The sequence below is a fragment of the Octopus sinensis genome, linkage group LG16 (genome assembly GCF_006345805.1).
Source record: "Octopus sinensis linkage group LG16, ASM634580v1, whole genome shotgun sequence".
Classification (NCBI taxonomy): domain Eukaryota; kingdom Metazoa; phylum Mollusca; class Cephalopoda; order Octopoda; family Octopodidae; genus Octopus; species Octopus sinensis.
In genome coordinates this window covers 1,732,672-1,753,845 of record NC_043012.1, presented here as the reverse complement: position 1 = coordinate 1,753,845, position 21,174 = coordinate 1,732,672, and the positions used below count along the sequence as shown (strand labels likewise).

The following is a 21,174-nucleotide window of genomic DNA, read 5'->3' as shown; positions in this document are numbered from 1 at the left end:
TATAACACCGGGCCTGTCGTATATATATATATATATGTGTGTGTGTGTGTGTGTGTGTGTGTGTGTGTGTGTGTGTGTGTGTGTGTGTGTGTGTGTGTGTGTGTGTGTGTGTGTATGTTTGTGTGTCTGTGTTTGTCCCCTTAGCATTGCTTGACAACCGATGCTGGTGTGTTTACGTCCCCGTTACTTAGCGGTTCAGCAAAACAGACCGATAGAATAAGTACTGGGCTTACAAAGAATAAGTCCCGGGGTCGATTTGCTCGACTAAAGGCGGTGCTCCTGCATGGCCGCAGTCAAATGACTGAAACAAGTAAAAGAGTAAAAGAGAGTAAGCTTAGCCCCTGTGCGCTTTAACCACACGTCGTTTAACCAGTTCGCCAATACGGTTTCATCCACCTACTCTTTCTCCTGATCATACACCACTATGTCCTTCGGAAACTTCTCTTTCGGGAAAGTCTTTCTTTTGAAAACAACAGCCGGGGTAAGTTTCGTACCGTTGGCCATACAAGCCAAAATTGCAGTGAAGTGGGCCTTGTCGCTCTCTGTAATTTTCACCGAAATTGTATTTTACTTTTAACGTCGACTGTTTGAGTTCCAACCATATCGAAAAAGGGCTGTTTCGTCTATATTACTGATTACTTCCAAGGCAAACTCGTGGCTCTTTCGTAGGTCTATTACATACTGCTGGAAGGAATCAACTTTGCTCTCTACGTCGGCAAGTAATTTCTGTGCGATATGAATCCTCTGTTTCAGCGTAAGATTGTGGCGTTTCATAAACCTCGTCCATCAGCCAAGGGATGCTTTAAAAACAGATATATATTAGTCACTTGGAGAGGCCGTAATCTAATAAAGTTTCTCGTGACGTCAAGTCTATTCGTAAGTAGTTCAGTCACTCAATCTCTCAAAATAGTCTCCATCTCCTCGTTGGCATTCATTCCTGTCCTAATTTTAACGATTTAATGTCAACGGATACAATTTTATCCTCTTTCAAACGCCAATCCTTGACCTTTTTTTTTTTTTCTGAGACCCCAAATACTATTTCAGCTGCTCGATTCGAATGCGACTTCGCGTATTCAACAACTTTCAGCTTGAAAATGATATACGAATTCAACTTTCTCGTGTTAACTAACATGGCAACGAATTAAAAAAAGACAATTGCGGTACAAAAACAAACAAACATTAAACTCACTTTTTCTTTAGTTAATTGTTTATTTCATACTAAAAGAGGTAAAGAAATATCTAAAGATCGTCTTCCGTGTACTTCTCGGCTTCGGAATTAGCGATTCGGGGTTTTACGGGTATTCCAAGTGTCGGAACTTTAAATATGGCTTGTACATAGAAAATATCTGAAGATTATTTTATAAAATGCGCGTATAAATCGCACTCCCAGCTTTAGGTGAAAATTTCAGGGGAAAAAAAGTGTGACTTATAACCGAGTATATACGGTGTGTGACTTGGAACTTATGAGAAGCAAAGTTTGCGTTTTTCAGGTGCCTTTCATGTAAAACATTTTCATGAAAACGATCGCCTAAACACGAAAGATAACTCTTTAAATAATTTTTTTAAGTTACCTCCCATAAATGTTTTTTAAATTACATTTTTTTTTTCTGTCAGTTGATGTTACCCATATTGAAGGGTTTTAGTCGAACAAATCGATCTCAGGGCTTTTATAAAGCCTGGTATTTATTCTAGACCGAACCGCTAATTACAGGGCCGTAAATACACCGACACCGGTGGTCAAGGGTAGGTGGGACACACCACTACACACTCATATATATATATATATATATATATATATATATATATATATATATATATATATATATATATGCGTGTGGACACAAACAACGGGTTTCTTTCAGTCTACCGAATCCACTCACAAGGCTTTAGTCGGCCCGAAGCTATTGCAGAAGAAACTTGTCCAAGGTGCCACGCAGTGGGACTGAACCTGGAGCTATGTGGTTGAGAAACAAGCTTCTTACCACACATCCACGCCTGTACCTTAATAGGTAGAATTTCTTTTTGTGATATAAGTATACGTATGCGTACAAATAAACCATGAAGTGATATTGTAGGTACAGTATGGCCGAACAGTTACAGAGTTCATTTTGCAATCGCAGTGTATGGATTTTTGGTAGCCTGTCATTTTCAACAGCCTTGTATATTATAAGTGGAACTGCGTAGACATTAGCTTAACTTAAACTCGTCAGGTTGATTGCACCTGCTGCTCAAAGGGTCCATCTTTGCTACACACCGCATCATGCTAATTCGGTCTGCGGATTACGTCACAGGCTCAAATATGCACGGAACGGCATTGAATATTTTGGAGATCTTTGGCTTACGTTTGAGCTCATGTCGTTCCAGTATTGGTACTGGATATTTTACCCTGGCTTGTCTTTGGACCGTGACAGTAGAGTGAAAAGGGTCTGTGAAATGCTGTGCAAGCCTTATTGAACCTAAAATATCAGATTGTGCAATCGCCGGCGCAGCGATTATCTGGTGCCCGGTTGAGTAGGAGGGCGCCGCGCCGTAAACATAAACCTCGGTGAAGCCGACTGCACGCACACACACACGCATGCTTGCATGCATACAAACGTGCGTACGTACATACATACATACATACATGTGCAATTAGAACAAGTTTATCGTCTTCACCATTGAAGTATCTGTTCCTACGCCCACTTTTGGTCTTCTAAAATGGTTACTACAAGAACTCAATGAGATACATGTTCGAACTCTGGCATTTCATGTGGACAATGGTCAGTGATGGTCCTCCTCGGTCACGAGTGGACAGCTGTTATGTATGTATGTATGTATGTATGTATGTGTGTATGTATGTATGTATGTATGTATGTATGTGTGTATGTATGTATGTATGTATGTATGTATGTATGTATGTATGTATGTATGTCGTGACGATGTGGTGATAAGCTTGCTTTCCAACTACATGGTTCCGGGTTCAGTCCCACTGCGTGGCACCTTGACCAGGTGTTTCTTACTGTAGCCCCAGGCTGACCAAAGCCTTGTGAGTATATTTGGTCAAAGAAATCGCCCCCGGGACTTATTCTTTGTAAGCCTAGTACTTATTCTATCGGTGTCTTTTGCCAAACCGCTAAGTTACGGAGATGTAAACTCCCCAACATGGGTTGTCAAACGATGGGCTGGGGTGGGGACGAATACAGACACAATGAAATTCTTATAAATACACACACTCACACACATACATATATATATATGTGTGTGTGTGTGTGTATATATATATATATATATATATATATATATATATATATATATATATATATATATGTATGTATGTTGTATATGTGACCTCGTGAGTACCGTTGGCGATTTTTTTCCTCTGTCTTCCCTTCTCGGGATCTTTCCTTCTCCTATGTTTCCGACGAAGAGCTCCGCTCGTACGTTAAACCCTCCTTCTTTCCTGAGCTTCCAATAATACTATATTTGTTCCACGTCCTCGCGTTGTTGTGTTTTTTTTGTGTTTTCTTGTTTGGATTAACTATATATATATATATATATATATATATATATATAATATATATATATATATATATATATATATGCATGTATGTATGTATATATGACAGGCGTCTTTTAGTTTCCGTGTACCAAATCCACTCACAGGCTTTCTTCGGCTCGAAGCTATAGTAGAAAACACTTTTTCCAGGATGCCACGTAGTGGGACTGAACCCGGAAACATGCGGTTGGAAAGCAAGCTTATTAGCTACTCTGATGTTTGTGCATCCTGGTTATCATGTATATTCCCTTTTGACCCTCGCCTTCTCCCTTAATTCCTACCTCATTCATCTGATTTTCATCATTTTAAAGGACTGTACTTTATTCCTCGTTTGATCACTCCACCTCTCTACAGTTTACTTCCTTCCACATTTTACTTCTCGGCAACAATCCCCCTCCCCCACTTTTTTTGCATACAGTTTAGCACCTTTATTTATCTACTAGCACTGATACCCGGCGTTGCTCGGGATCAAAACATATAATTTGTGCATATATATTACAGTTATGTTGAAACAGGCGACACAGAAAAGTGCAGCATTTACGACAAAACATTTGTGGAGTAAATTTTGAAGCTTTGCAGAAACGACAATTTGAGTTTAGCTCACCAATTTGGACAGAATTATAGTTTTTATACGAATGGATCATATCTGAAAGCAGCTCCAGAAGTTGTAAAGAACGAATTTGTACGTGGATTATTAACTGATTATTGAACAGTAAATGTGATTTTTATATATCTTGGACTTAGTGTTATCACAGTGGAATTAATAGTGAAACTATTATAGTCTTATCACATCTTTATATATAAAAGAAAGGTTGTGTGTCTGTCTACTCCGATTTAGATTCCTAACTACTCCCACATTTTGCGGTGCAGTTTAACCAAAACCGGGTATCTTATAGTCGTGATTCATATCAAGCCCTTCTGGGTATTAGCGCGTGTCTACGATGAGTCTACGATTTTAAAAATAATTTACCATCATTTTTTCCATTTTAATGCATATTTTTTTTAATATAAGGGAAGTAACTCTCTAAAAATGTCTACGATGAGTCAACGATTTTTAAAAAAATTGACCATAATTTTTTTTCCATTTTTAATGCATTCTTTGCTATTTTTTGGCTATAACTCTCTAAAAATGCTTTATAGTTATTTCCCTTACAAACCCGAGCAACGCCGGGCGATACTGCTAGTTAGAATTAAAAGTGAAACTATTATAGTCTTTTCACATTAGAATTAAAAGTGAAACTATTATAGTCTTATCACAGAATTAAAAGTGAAAGAATAAAAGTGAAACAATATTCACTTTTGACACGTAATACCGAAGCGAGTCAAACGTCCAAAACGTTATACATTCCTTCGTTATCACAACAGAAAATATAAATATATACGACACTGTTTGGACTTAATTACTTTTTTTTTTTTTACCGCAGCAGACATTCTTCGGATCTTACTGTTTTATAACTTTTTAAGGCTTAGTAAGAAGAGGAAGGAGAGTGGATCCGAGACTGAGGGAGGAAAGGCAAGAAAAGCTTACCGTTATTTCTTTTTTTTTTTTCTTTTCAGCCTGCTGAAAAACTGTAAGTAAACATGCGAATGAAATGAAAAAGAAATACAAGAAAGGTGAGAAAGTAAGAAATTGAAGTAATACTGTATTTTAGAAAAAGTGCAGGGATCTTTTCGGTTTGAACGGCAGTTTTTTCTAGCGCTGTCATATGAAATTGTCACCCATAATTATGACCCTAGTATCGATCTAGGTTTCTTTTAACGAATGTTCATCTTTCAACTGAATGCGTTTGAATGATGACATTATTTGGGTTCAGGTGTAAAAATTCCTTTGCATAATCCGACATGCAGCATTTAATACATCGCTTGTTGCTAGAATAAACGTTGACACCTGTTGTCGCGACATGATTTAAAGAGTATTCAGGAAATAAATAGAGAAGTTACCCTAATTTCTTCTGTATTTTATATTGTCGTTTTCTGATTTTTTTACTTTCATTGTTTTTTTATCTCGCATTTCACTTTCAGTTTTTTCTTTTTCTTTTACGTGCTAAAATAATACGTGAAAGCAACAACGACCCATTGTTAGCTTCAGACTGGTGATATCGGTTATATATAAGAACAGATTAGGTAACTTCAAACTTTTGTTAAAAATTAAAAAAACAGAAAAAAAAACTGAAACATTAGATTATAAAGTGAAATTAACCAAACAAGCATCGACGTAAACTGAAAATCTGTCGATGTGTGAAATAAGGTCAGGTTAAAATGAAAGTGAATATAATTGTAATACGGTAGCATTAATTAAATAAATTCTAGTTAAAGACATCGAAAGGCATGTTTTTTTTTAAACCAATTAGCAAAACATTTGAACAAATTTTGTAAACAAACAATAAAATTCATTTTATTTTAAGTAAAATTTTACATACGTTCGAAATAATTATAACAATAATAAAATAATAATTTTAATAATAATAAATATTTATGCATTAATATTCTAACATTTTACAAAAACAACACCACTTTTGTTTACAGAAATAAAAGTTTATACGAAATAAACAAAGTCTATATTTGTAAACACATCCGCCACTGAGCGAAATTACGAATCAAATACAGGAAATGTATAAAAAAATCGATAACAATATTCTCTGATTTATTTTTTTCAGTCTTATTTTTGTTGAAATATTCCAAAAATCCAAGTAAAACAACCTCAAATTCACCAAGAATTCTTTATAAAAACATTTCCGAATGTGATACGAATCTGTTAAAGCTAGGCTCTTGCTACTCGCAATGGCGTCAGGTGGGTATCAAAGTCGCTCGCGAGCATTCACCCCTGTTTATGATGTGATTTCTCCACAGACTGGCGCCAATTTCAGGTGATTATTTATGCCATGCCTTTAATCTATCTTTACAATTTACTTGTGGATTGATTTTTTAAAATCTGTCTTTGATTTTTTTTGTTTTGTTATCCCGAACAATGTTGATACACGTTCGTTGTTTTCTGGTTTGTTTTGTTTCATTCTTCCCCCAGAGTCATCTCGTCTGTTAAAATTTAGGTCTTTGGCAAAGCATCAAGACCTGGACACACACACACACGTACTTGTATATATATATATATATATATATATATATATATATATATACATATATATATATATATATATATGTAGGTGTATGATGTATGTATATGTAAACACAAACATACACCTTATTATTAGCATGAGCAAAATGTTCTTTTGGTGTGTGTGTCTATATATGTATATATTCTTTTTACTCTTTTACTTGTTTCAGTCATTTGACTGCGGCCATGCTGGAGCACCGCCTTTAATCGAGCAAATCGACCCCGGGACTTATTCTTTTGTAAGCCCAGTACTTATTCTATCAGTCTCTTTTTGCCGAACCGCTAAGTGACGGGGACATAAGCACACCAGCATCGGTTGTCAAGCAATACTAGGGGGACAAGCACAGACACACAAACATACACGCACACACACATATATATATATATATATACATATTGTATATATATATACAATAATTTCAATATTATATATACGACGGGCTTCTTTCAGTTTCCGTCTACCAAATCCACTCACAAGGCTTCGGTCGGCCTAGTCTATAGTAGAAGACACTTGCCCAAGGTGCCACGCAGTGGGACTGAACCCGGAACCATGTGGTTGGTAAGCAAGCTACTTACTACACAGCCACTCCTGCACCTATATAAATATATATATATTATATATAAATATATATATATATATTATATATGCGTGTGTGTATGTCACACAAACTTATACATATGGCTTATAGTATGTGCAAAATGTGTCATATATATATATATATATTCACACGTACATGTATGTATATGCACACTTGTCACTTGTTTGTATAGATTTACATAGGTGTGTGTCTGTGTACATGTATATATATCTGTATGTGTATATATTTATGAGTTGTATGCGTATCATCATCATCATTTAACGTCCGTTTTCCATGCTAGCATCGGTTGGACGGTTCGACTGGGGTCTGGTAAGCCATGGAGGCTGCACCAGGCTCTGGTCTGATTTGGCAGTGTTTCTACAGCTGGATGCCCTTTCTAACACCAACCACTCCGTGAGTGTAGTGGGTGTTTTTTACGTGCCACCGGCACAGGGGCCAGAGCAGGCTGGCAAACGGCTACGATCGGTTGGTGCTTTTACGTGTCACAGACACGGACGCCAGTCAGGTGGCGCTGGCATCAGCCATGTTCAGACGGTGCTTTTTACATGTCACTGGCATGGGTGTCTCAACTACAATTTCCATTTGATATTTATTTTGATGTTGATGTTGACATACTTGACTCAATAGGTCTCCTCAAGAACAGCGAGTCACTCTATGTTCCAAGGTTAGCACAGCGGCCGTCCTGCGAGCCATGAACTCACTTCATTTGTCGGGTCTTCACAGTCACAGCATATCTCAGGGGTCTCGGTCTTCATCATTTCCTCTGTGAGGCCCTACGTGCCACTGGCACGGGTATCACAACTACAATATCCATACGATTTTTATTTTGATGTTGATGAACTTGACACAATAGGTCTCCTCAAGCGCAGCAGGCCATCCTACAAGCCATGAACTCACTTCATTTGTCGGGTTTCCAAAGTTACAGCATATCTCCAGAGGTCTTGGTCTTTCGTCATAGCCTCTGTGAGCCTCAACGTACGAGGGTCATGCTTGGCCACCTCGTCCCATGTCTTCCTGGGTCTACCTCTACCCCAGATTCCTTCAACAGTTTGGGAATGGCACTTCTTCACACATCTCTCCTCATCCATCTGTAGTACATGACCATACCAACGCAATTGTCTCTCCTGCACGCTGCATCTGATGCTTCTAATGTCCAACATTTCTCTCAGGGCGCTAACACTCTGTTGTGCATGGACACTGACATTACACATCCAGCGGATCATGTTAGCTTCATTTCTTTCAAGCCTACGCATGTCCTCCGCAGTCACAGCCCATGTTTCACTGCCGTGAAGCATAGCAGTTCGCACACATGCGTTGTACAATCTACCTTTCACTCTGAGCGAGAGACCCATTGTTTCCAGTAGGGGAAGAAGCTTCCTAAACTTTGCCCAGGCTATTCTTATTCTAGTGGTAACACTCTCTGAGCATTCACCCCCACTACTAACTTGGTTACCTAGGTAGCAGAAACTATCAACTACTTCTAGTTTCTTCCCCAGGAGTGTAATGGAATCTGTTTTCTGAGTATCAATGGTGTCTATTGCCCCTGTACATCTGCTGCACACGAAAGCTATCTTCTCGGTAAATTTTCCTTTGATATTGCTGCACCTCTTATGTGTCCATAGCTTACACTGGGTACATCTTATGGAGTTTCTACCTACACCTTTTCTACAGATCGAGCAGGGCCACCTACCTGAAGGGGTGTGTGATGAGTTTGCCTTCCTACTTACTAGAACTTTGGTCTTTGCTACATTGACTCTAAGGCCTTTTTATTCTAAACCTAGCTTCCACACACAAAATTTCTTATCTAGTTCCGTTAGTGATTCTGCTACGAGGGCTAGGTCATCAGCATAGAGGAGCTCTCAGGGACACCCTGTCTTAAATTCCTCTGTTATTGCCTGAAGGACTATGATGAATAGAAAGGGGCTGAGCCTTGGTGGATGCCAATTTCCACCTGAAATTCTTCACTGTACTCATTGCTAATCCTAACCTTACTAACAGCCTCTCTGTAAAGAGCCTGTACAATCTCCAGTTTCCGCATCGCCCACCAGATAAGGGATCGGGGGACCCTGTCAAAGGCTTTCTCCAAGTCCACAAAAACTATGTAGAGGGGTTTATCTTTGGCTAGGTATTTCTCCTGCAGTTGTCGAACCAAGAATATGGCATTAGTGGTGCTTCTACCAAGCGCAAAACCGAACTGCATCTCATCTAAGCAGACTCTCTCCCTGATGAGATGGGCTATGACCCTCTCTGTGACCTTCATTACCTGATCCAGCAGTTTGATACCCCTGTAGTTATTTCTATCTAGAGCATCACCTTTACCCTTGTAGCAGTTGACTATGGTGCTGCTACGCCAGTCATTGGGTATGACTCCATCATGAACTACCTGGTTTACAATGCGGGTGACTAGGCTGTAGCCCACACCACCAGAGGTTTTAAGCATCTCAGCAGTGATTCCTGATGGGCCAGGGGCTTTTCTTGGCTTCATACCCTTAATTGCTAATTGCCTTATCTACTAGGGAGCTATCTATACGGATAGCTGGCCCTTCTACCGGGTCAACATTTGGCAGGCTCTCCTCCTCCCATTCATTCTCCATATGTATATGTATATATACGCAGGAGTGGCTGTGTGGTAAGTAGCTTGCTAACCAACCATATGGTTCCGGGTTCAGTCCCACTGCGTGGCATCTTGGGCAAGTGTATTCTGCTATAGCCCCGGGCCAACCAATGCCTTGTGAGTGGATTTGGTAGACGGAAACTGAAAGAAGCCTGTCGTATATATGTATATATATATGTTTGTGTGTCTGTGTTTGTCCCCCTAGCATTGCTTGACAACCAATGCTGGTGTGCTTACGTCCCCGTCACTTAGCAGTTCAGCAAAAGAGACTGATAGAATAAGTACTGGGCTTACAAAGAATAAATCATGGGGTTGATTTGCTCGACTAAAGGTGGTGCTCCAGCATGGCCAGTCAAATGACTGAAACAAGTAAAAGAGAGTAAGTAAAAGAGAGAAAGAAAAAGAGATATATGTACGTGCGTGTGTGTGCATACACATGCATGTATATATCTATATACATGGTTGCATTAAGCAGTTCTCTTTGCAATCATAATGTCCCAGGTTTGATCTCATTGCCTGTCGTCTTAGCCTTTGGGGCAACTTAAACCTTATGTGTAAAATTAGGGGAAAAGAAGCAGGAGAAGGCCGTTGGATGGATTGTACCTGAAGTTCAACCTCATTACACAATGTGCCATACTGATTCTGCCCAAGAATTACATTAAAGGATTAATGGTACATGTTTCTTTGGAATATTCATTCTTATGCTCTATCTCTCTCTTTCTGTTTATATATGTAACTTAGTGGTTTGGCAAAAGAGACTGATAGAATAAGTACTAGGCTTACATTGAATAAGTCCTGGGGTCGATTTGTTCAACTAAAGACGGTGCTCCAGCATGGCTGCAGTCAAATAACAAGCAAATAAAAAAATATATGTATATATATATATATATATATAGGTGCAGGAGTGGTTGTGTGGTAAGAAGCTTGCTTCCCAGCTACATGGTTCCAGGTTCAATCCCACTGTGTGACACCTTGTGCAAGTGTCTTCTACCTTGGGTCGACCAAAGCCTTGTGAGTGGATTTGGTAGACAGAAACTGAAAGAAGCAAGGCTTTTGCAGATGCAAAACCAGTAGTCCAAATGACGAGGCATAAACTTAATTACTTTCAATATATATTTATACTAGCAGTATCACCCGGCGTTGCTCGGGTTTGTAAGGGAAATAACTATAAAGCATTTTTAGTGAGTTATAGCCAAAAACTGGAAAAAAAATGATGGTAAATTTTTTTTTTAGTTAAAAAGGTCGAGTTGCGTCCCCTAGACAGTCTGTGGTTTGTGTTTCCGATTCTCGACCCCATGTCGAATTTATCGATCTTTTTCAGAACTGGGGGAACTTTTCAAAATTTTCGCTGCGTTAGTTTTGAATTATGACATTGGGCTATGTGTGTGTCAAGTTTCATCAGAATCGGTTGAAAGCCGTGGTCAGGGTGAGGGTACAACCTGACAGACACACAGACAAACTGCCGTTTATATATAGAGAGATATAAGAAATAATTTAGATATATGTAGGCTATGTTATGTGAACAAAAATATTTTACAAACAAAAGTGTTTAATATTTAATTTCATTTCCATGTTTATGTATCTGTGTGTATGAGTATGAAACTGATAGACTAAATATCGTTTACAGTAAAAATTTGCAGTTTTGATGTAACTACCAGCGTCTGTAGAGTAAAACTTTTGAAAGCTATCTGCCTGCTTTACTGTCTCTGACTGCCACTCACTCTCTATTTGTTGTTTTACTCTTTTTTTCCCTCCAGTGTGACCGACAGGACACACATTATGTTTCATTACATGTAAAGTTACAGCTGTTGCTGACTTGACATGATGGGCTTCCATGCCGGTGGCACTTAAAAAGCACCCACTGATCGTGGCTGTTGCCAGCCTCCTCTGGCCCCTGTGTTGATGGCACGTAAAAGGCACCCACTACACTCACGGAGTGGTTGGCGTTAGGAAGGGCATCCAGCTGTAGAAACACTGCCAGATCAGACTGGAACCTGGTGCAGCCCCCTGGCTTCCCAGACCCCGGTCGAACTGTCCAACCCATGCTCGCATGGAAAACGAACGTTAAACGATGATGATGATGATGAGATCATGGCGGCTACTTCCCGAGCTGCCGCACTTCGTTTTTAAACGTGTGTCGTCGGTATAAGGCGGCGAGCTGGCAGAAACATTAGCACACCAGGCGAAATGCTTAGCAGTATTTCGTCTACCGCTACGTTGTGAGTTCAAATTCCGCCGAGGTCGACTTTGCCTTTCATCCTTTCGGGGTCGATAAATTAAGTACCGGTTACGCACTGGGGTCGATGTAATTGACTTAATACCTATGTCTGTCCTTGTTTGTCCCCTCTCTATTTAGCCCCTTGTGGGTAATAAAGAAATAGATATCATATGTATGAAAATCCTTTTACTTGTTTTTGTTTTTCTCCGCCACCACCAGAAATGGATCTTCACACAACAATACCTCACCACATTATTACAAGGGTGTCAAGAACGGCCTCCCTTCAGGCATTGGCAGGAATAGTAACCATGGACCACGACCCGGACAGGCTATCTGTATTGGGGAAGAAGTGAAAATTGCAGTTCATATGGCAATCGATAACTTCCGCAGTAATGAATGCCAGAAAGGTGAGTTTCCAACCTTTTTATTTTCTCTTTTGTCTTCTACTCATTGCAGTCATTTGTGGACAGCACTTGCCCAACGTACCATGGAGTGGGACTGAACCTGGAATTGTTTGGTTGGGAAGTTGACTTGTTGCTACATCTCTTTTCTAGAGTAACATCATCCATCGTTCTGCCAGAGTAATAATAAGTCTTTCCACTCGAGGTTCTGCCTTGAAGAATTTTTAATTTTTTTAGTCGAAGGAACTGGTTCCAATACTTGTTTTTTATCTTTCCCGGCCTGGTACTTATTCTGTCAGTCTCTTTTGCTAAACTGCTAAGTTATGGGCATGTAAACACACCAACACTGGCCATCAAGTATCAATCGAGGACAAACACTGACACAAAGACACACACACACACACATACATGTATGATGGATTGCTTTCAGTTTCCTTCTACCAAATCCACATGGCTTTGGTTGGCTTGAGGCTGTAGTACAAGACACTTGCCCAAGGTGTCACGCAGTCAGACTGAACCTGGAACCATGTGGTTCGGAAACAAACTTCTTACTGCACCACATTTAAGAGAAACACCATCCATCATTCTGCCTGAATAATAATTTTTCCTGCTATAGGCACAAAGCCTGAAATTTTGGCTGGGTGCGGGGCTTGTTGATTAGCCGGATCTCCAACCCCAAAGGGACAAAAGACAAAATTGGCTGATGTGCTAATTACTACTGAGAATTTAATGAGATGAAAGAATTGCTGCTAAGCATTTTGTGTAGTGTGCTAATGGTTCAGCCCTTCTTGCTGCCTTTAATAATAATAATAATAATAATGCCAAGAGCACTCAGAGGGCGCAGCCCTCCGCCAAGGCAACACCAACGTCCTCTCGATGATTAGCTGGAGATGATTTTTAAAATGAGATTATCTGAAGTAAACTTGACTGCTCTCACAAATGGGAATACTAAAATTGAACCCAACCACTCTCAAAAATTATGTAAAAAAAAAAAACAGGAAGAACAATCCAGAATCCTTGTCCGGTACCGGATCGATTGCAAAATCTAATCAGTTTGTGCCAGTCATGAGATCAAACATCCCTGAAAGCTTCATCCGAATCCATCCAGTGGTTCATGAGCTGCCTTGTCCACGGACAAACAAACAAACAAACACGACTGAAATCATTATTACCTCCACCTTCGCCAAAATGGAGGTAATAATTTTGGCACAAGGGGGTTTGTTGATTATATCAACTTCGGTGCTAAACTTGGAAAGCAAAGTGGACCTTGGTGGAATTTGAACTCAGAACATACAGACAAGCAAAATGCCGCTAAGCATTTTGTCCAGCACGGTAATGATTCTGCCAGCTCACTGCCTTGCCTCTAATGATATAATAAATGCCCTGATGCAATACCAGGCAGTGGCTCTCATAGGCCTGCATGAGCCCTATATAAGGAACCACTGTTCTATAGGAACAGTGGCTCCTTATAAAAAGTTACTTGGATCATGATAATCCAGCCAACCTATGCCATCATAGAAAAAAGAGCATAAAAGGCGATGAGCTGGCAGAAATGTTAGCACGCCGGGCGAAATACTCAGTGGTATTTCGTCTGCCGTTATGTCCTGAGTTCAAATTCCGCTGAGGTCGACTTTGCCATTCATCATTTCGGGGTTGATAAATTAAGTACCAGTTACTCACCGGGGTCGATGTAATCGACTTAATCTCTTTGTCTGTCCTTGTTTGTCCCCTCTGTGTTTAGCCCCTTGTGGGTAATAAAGAAATAAGAAAACGAACATAAAATGATGATGGCAATGTGAATGATATGAAGGACAAGGAGCATAGTTAAATGTAGGCCTGTGCCTATGAGAGGTTATCACTCTACTTCATCACTGTCATTATCATTTAAAGTCCATTGTCCATGCTGACATGGAGTTGACCAGGGCTGGTAAGTTGAGGGGGCTGCACCAGACTCCAGTCTGATTTGGCATGATTTCTACTGCTGGATGCCCTCCCTATCGCCAACCACTTTGTAAGTGTGCAACGGGTGTATTCACATGGGTGCCAGCTGCATGATACCAGTATCTGTCATGATGTCTATGATTTCATTTGGCTTGTTAGGGCTTCTTTTCATGCATGGCATATTGCCAAGGGCCTCAGGCATTTGTCATTTCCTCCATGAGGTCCAACGCTCAAAAGGTGCTTGCACAGGTGCTTGTTACGCAGCACCAGCATCGGTTGCCAGATCGGGAATTCTTCACGGGATCTCTGTGTTGCTGTAGATTACAGAATTCTGTACTGCAACATCATTTTCAGTTCATGTTCTGTTGTTTCATCACTCGGTTTAATCAACTGCTTCGTCTTAAACGTGTTTGAACCAGTTTGAAATGTTACTGGTTTTTGTATTTTTAGAGTTGGAGTTTCCTTCTTCCTTGAATGCTTCAGAGAGGGCTTATATACATCGGCTTGCTGAAAGTCTTGGACTGAAATCTAAAAGTCGAGGGTAAGTAAAATTTTTCCCTTTCGGCATTCATTTATTTCAGTGGCAATGTATGTGTGTGTGTGTGTGTATATATATATATATATATATATATATATATATATATATAGTTCATAGATAACAATTAGATATTCTCTGTATGGAATACACTTACTAAGTGTGTATATATATATATATATATTATCATCATCATCATTTAGCGTCCGCTTTCCATGCTAGCATGGGTTGGACGGTTCAACTCGGGTCTGTGAAGCCAGAAGGCTGCATCAGGCCCAGTCTGATCTGACAGTGTTTCTACGGCTGGATGCCCTTCCTAACGCCAATATATATATATATATATATATATATATATCAGAGGCGACTCCAGGTCTTCTGCATTACTTGGGCTCATCACAGATTTCGCCTAAGACATGCCTGCTCGAAGAATTTCATGTTTTACTGCAATATTTCTAGCCCTAAATGGCTTATTTATCTATATCTAGCACTATGTCTTTCTCCATTTCTTTGTTAAGGGTAAAAAAAAAAAGCAACCTTGCAAGACGTAATTGATCTTTACATACAAACGCACAGAACAACAGCAAACAAATAACGACAGTGGAGTGCAAACAAATATTAGCGATCTGACTGTCGCCTGTACTCTTGACAAGAGATGCCAGTTAGTCCTTTACACATACTAGGGTCGTTCGTATTAGCCTGAGTTGCTGGATAATTTTTTGTTCTTTTTATATATTGGTATTTAAATCCTAATTATCATCATCATCATCGTTTAATGTCCGCTTTCCATGCTGGCATGGGTTGGATGATTTGACTGAGGTCTGGCGAACCAGATGGCTGCACCAGACTCCAATCTGATCTGGCAGGGTTTCTACAGCTGGATGCCCTTCCTAACGCCAACCTCTCCGAGAATGTAGTGGGTGCTTTTGCATGCCACCGGCACGAAGACCAGTCAGGTAGTACTGACAACGGCCATGCTCAATTGGTGCTTTTTATGTGCCACAAGCGGCACTGGCAACGACCTCACTCGAATATTTTTTCATGTGCCACCAGCACAACTGCCAGTAAGGTGATGTTTTACTAAATTTATACTTAGGCTAAGCCCAAACAACCCAAGTGCCAGAGTTGCCACTGATATATATACACACACTCACACACACACACACACACACATGTATACACCACATATATAGTGGTGCCCACATGGCTGAAATGAATAAAAGAATAAAAGTTAAGAGTTTACACACACATATGATGAGGCTTGCATGGTTGTGTGGTTGAGAAGTTGGCTTCCCAATCACATTGTGTGGTGCCTATTTTATTTGTTTATTTTTTTTTTCCAGGAAAAATTCAAATCGGTTCCTTACTGTTACTAAGAAGAACAACAATGTCACACAACGCCAAGTTGCCACTTTCAACCTGGAAAAGAACTCAAGACAACACATAAGAACCCTAATGCAAAGATATCCCCTCACAAACAAAGAACGGCAAGATTTATTTCCCAAGCCTGAGAAATCCTTGGGTGATGGTAAGTAGCTACTAATTCTTCGTTACTTAACTTTATTACACAGCTAATTAGTGCCTCTTTGCTGTTATTTTTTTTTCATTTCTCTTAACACCAACCCACCATGAAACTTACCTAGTACTACAATCTTTAACCAAAAGACCAAGAATTGGTAATAATACCATCTGCGCATTCATGACTGAGTGGTTGTGAAATTCATTTCTCAACCATGTGGTCCGGAGTTCAGTTCCACTGCACAGCAACGTAGACAATGGGACTGGACCCAAAACAATGTGATTGGGAAGCCAACTTCTAAACCACCCAAGCCTCATCATAACTAGCTGGCGGAATTGTTATCATGCTGAGCAAGATGTTTAGCTGTACTGTGTCTGTCTTCACATTCTGAGTTCAAATTCTGCTTAGGTCAGCTTTGAATCTCATCCCTTCGGGGTTGATAAAATAGATACCAATTAAACACTCAGGTTGATGCAATTGACTCACCCCATCCCCCAAAATTGCTGGCCTTGTGCCAAAATTTGAAATCATTATTATTATTATTTGGTGAGCTGACAGAATCATTTGTCTTCATGTTCTCAGTTCAAATTCCACCAAGGTTGACTTTGCCTTTCATCCTTTCAGGGTCAATAAATTAAGTACCAGTCAAGTACTAGGGCCGATGTGATCAACTTACCCAAAAATTTCAGGCCTTGTGCCTACAGTAAAAAGGATTATTATTATTATTATTGAGTGAGAGAACAGTGCATGCCATCAAAGTGACACTGGGGAAAAAAATATACGAAGCCCAATATACCCATCATGACTACCCGTCTGATAAGGGTACACCAGGCACATGCATCACAACCATATGTGCGCGACATGGTGATCTCATATCAAGATAAACAGCACATGACCTTGCAGGTGGAGCCCAGTTAGAATTTTCTTCAGATCGAGTAACCCATCCCGCTCAAAAGGTCCCTGAATAAGGGTTGTTTAAGGATGTTGAATGAAACACCCATGTTTCCAGAGGTGAATTATTCAAACCCCAAAGAATCCCTCTCAACACATGGTTATGATGCTCCCCCACTACTTCTGCTCGTGATCAGAGATGCACATATCGTCAGCCACTAAGGGACATGCTCATATTATCATTATTATTATTATTATTATTATGATTGTTCTTCTTGTTCTCCAGGCAGAGACATCATGAAAACTTCAGTTGGTCGCCTCAGTAACGGCGTGCCACAGGTTCCTCCTAAAAGTGGAGAATCTACAGTGTCAGGACTTCGCGAGACGTTACCCATCTACCAACATTCTGATGAAATTCTACAAGCACTGGACAGCCACCAGGTTGTGTTAGTAACGGGTGAAACTGGTTCTGGAAAAACCACCCAGGTTAGATGATATTTTTATGTATGGAGGGGTACTGCCAAGTTCCTGGCTTTGGGTAAAAGAAAATACAGGTAGATCAGTTAATTATGATTTTATTCGACATATTCCCCACCCTGATTGACACAGTTACTGCAGCGGTCCTTCAGTTTTTTTAAAGTACTGTAAAAGAATTCAGAAGGTTAGGCCTCCAATCAGACCTTTTTGTTATACCCTTTAAGCTATGAACTTTTTGGCATCCCCTTGTGTATATATATATATATATATACATGTGGTGGTGCTGAAAAGTTTTAGTCTTTGAGTAAAAGAAAATACAGGATAATCAGCTAATTATGATTTTATTCAACATATTCCCCTCTCAGATTCACACACTTATGCAACAGTCCTTCAGTTTTTCTAAACCCTGTAAAAGAACTAGGAAGGTTAGGCCTCCAACCAGGCCTTTCACGATACCCTTAAAGCCAGGAACTTTTCAGAACCCCATCATATCTTTACCTTTATTACCTGTGTGTGAGTTAGTAATAGTAGTTGTCATAATAGGAATAAATATCTCTATATATATAAACGGCAAAATGTCTGCGTATGTGTCCTTTATACAAATCCATAATTTTTCAGTTAGAGGGCTTGCACTTTCTATGGTCACTCAAAACCATCCAAGGGTGGTCGTGCACATCTTTACATTTCCCCAGTCACCCCGCAAAGTCATTAAAAAGTCAATAGAAGTGACTTTTTTGTGAATTTTCTATCCAAAACCCAATCAAAATGCCCGAAACTTGATATGCCAATTGAATGCCAGCTAGCTGTTTGTGATTGGTCGGAGATTTGGACAGTACTCGCGTGTATTTGCGCATGCACGCAGCTGTATATGCATGCACTAGCATTATGACCCGGCAACGCCGGGTCATAGTGCTAGTCTTATATATTCATGAATGTGGTTCAAGGAAGAAGTGATCGACATTAGTTAAGTGGCGGGGGGTGGGGGCTGCACAGAATGGAGAGGCAGTGGAACAGATGTCCTTATTTGTGTTACTTTGAAGAATCTCAATCTTCATATGTATTGAGCAGATTGGTGAGTTGCTTGAATTAAACAGGTTGTATCCCTCTACAAATGCTACAGCACTGTCCCTGTGAGCAAACAACTTTCAGTATCTTAGTGGAATTGGACATCCCCAACCACCGTGTGGTTGCTTCCCAATGGCATTGTTTTGAATTCAGTCCTACTGTGTGGCTGTTATAGCCCAGGCCTTGTGACCCCCAACTCTCAGACCTTGTGAGTAAATTTGTTAGACACAGACTGAAAGAAGCCCTGTGGCTTTATCATCATCATCATCATCATTTAGTGGCCATGCTGGCATGGATTGGATAGTTTGACTGAGGTCTGGAGAGCCAGCAGCTGCCCCAGGCTCCAATCTGATCTGGCAATGTTTCTACGGCTGGATGCCCTTCCTAATGCCAACCACTCCGAGAGTGTAGTGGGTGCTTCTTATGTGCTACCGGCACAGTAGCCAGTCAGGCAGGCCTGCATTGATCACGTTCGGATGTTGGACGGTTTGATAGGAGCTGTCCAGACTCCAATTGTTTGTTGTGGCTTGGGTTTTTTTATGGCTGGATGTCCTTCCTAATGCCAACCACTCCGAGAGTGTAGTGGGTGCTTCTTATGTGCTACCGGCACAGTAGCCAGTCAGGCAGGCCAGCATTGATCACGTTCGGATGTTGGACTGTTTGATAGGAGCTGTCCAGACTCCAATTGTTTGTTGTGGCTTGGGTTTTTTTATGGCTGGATGTCCTTCCTAATGCCAACCACTTTACAGAGTGTGCTGGGTTCTTTTTACGCGCCACCAACATGGGTGCATTTATGCAGCACCAGCACAAGTACATTTTATGTGGCATCGGCACTTGCAAAGGACACACCTATATGTATGGATGAACAGCAATTTTACTTAGCTTCACACATCTTCATCATCATCATCATTTAACGTGCGCTTTCCATGCTGGCATTGGTTGGATGGTTTGACTGAGGTCTGGAGAGCCTGCAGCTGCACCAGGCTCCAATCTGATCTGGCAATGTTTCTTCAGCTGGATGCCCTTCCTAACACTAACCACTCCAAGAGTGTAGTGAGTGCTTTTTATGTGCTACCTGCACAGGAGAGAGTCAGGCGGGCCTGTACTAGTCACGTTCGGATAGTGCTTTTTACGTGCCACTGACATGGGGGCCAGTCAGGAGGTACTGGTATCGGCCACGTTCAGATGGTGCTTTTTACGTGCCACTAGCATGAGAGCTAGTCAGGGGGTACTGGCATCAGCCATGTTCGGACTGTGTTTTCTACGTGTCACTGCCAAGGGAGCCAGTCAGTGGGTACTAGCATCACCCACATTTGTATGGTGCTTTTTCCGTGTCACCGGCATGGGAGCCAGTCAGGCGGACCTGGCATTGACCATGCCACTGGCATGGGAGCCAGTCAGGAATCACTGGCTGTAAATAAATGTCACTCTCATACAAGCAGTGTCGTTTATTTGCAGTCTCCCATTATATCATGTCCAGCCATTATACTGTTTGTATTCAAAGGACTGAGGAAAACATTACTTTCGTTGGAAACATGTGGATGTTTACAAGAGGAAGGGCATCTGGTGATAGAAAATCTGCATCTGTATGAGGGTGATCTAATTCATTTGCCTGAGTTTCCTGTCAAGCCCTCCTCTCTAATCTGTTTTGGTTACTAATCCGTCTCTCTCTTCTGCCCATCTAATCCAGTGGTTCTTACCTTGGGCTGTAAAACACTCTTGGAAATGTTCTGAGATCACAAGGGGTTGCTGGGTGTTTAGAAGTTGGAGTGCCTTAATTTTTTTTTTGTTGGAAATAAAATATTTAAACCAGATAAAAATACAATAAAACCTTAGTTTATGAAGACCTGCTTTACAAAACCCTGGGTTTACAAGTTTTATTTTCCAAGCACACGATTCAAATTTGAATGAAATGCAAAAATTTCTACTACCATAACAAATGCTTCTGCATGTTACTGAGAAATTTATAGAGAGCAAAAAGAAACCTTCTTCTAAACAAACAACTTGAGACTGTTTCTTTTGTCCGTCTACGAGAGCATGTGAATCGGCGATCGTGTCTACAAGTGATGGTGTACGGGAGTCTAGTGTGAGTGAAAGGGATTCAGAAAATGATTATAATAATAATAATAATTTTTATTATAGATGGTCTTAATATTCTTTTTACTTTACATAAAATATTCTTTACATTCTACTTTTGTTTTATTGCCATTTATTTATGAGTATTATAAATTTTACAGGTAAAATATTTTTCTGAGAACAAATTCTGATTT

General features: G+C 40.3%; 1 protein-coding gene across 2 annotated transcripts in view; it reads left to right on the top strand.

Annotated features, from left to right (window-relative positions):
* Window positions 1-6,222: 6,222 nt before the first annotated feature.
* The window catches only part of LOC115220482 (3'-5' RNA helicase YTHDC2-like), an 89,707-nt gene continuing 74,755 nt past the window's right edge, over window positions 6,223-21,174 (top strand). For both annotated transcript variants that reach the window (XM_036509817.1, XM_036509816.1), the window contains exons 1-5: window positions 6,223-6,402; window positions 12,298-12,485; window positions 14,871-14,961; window positions 16,296-16,480; window positions 17,649-17,848. In XM_036509817.1, coding sequence (XP_036365710.1) covers window positions 6,317-6,402; window positions 12,298-12,485; window positions 14,871-14,961; window positions 16,296-16,480; window positions 17,649-17,848 — 750 coding nt within the window. In that variant the 5' untranslated portion in view covers window positions 6,223-6,316. The remainder of the gene's footprint in view (window positions 6,403-12,297; window positions 12,486-14,870; window positions 14,962-16,295; window positions 16,481-17,648; window positions 17,849-21,174) is intronic.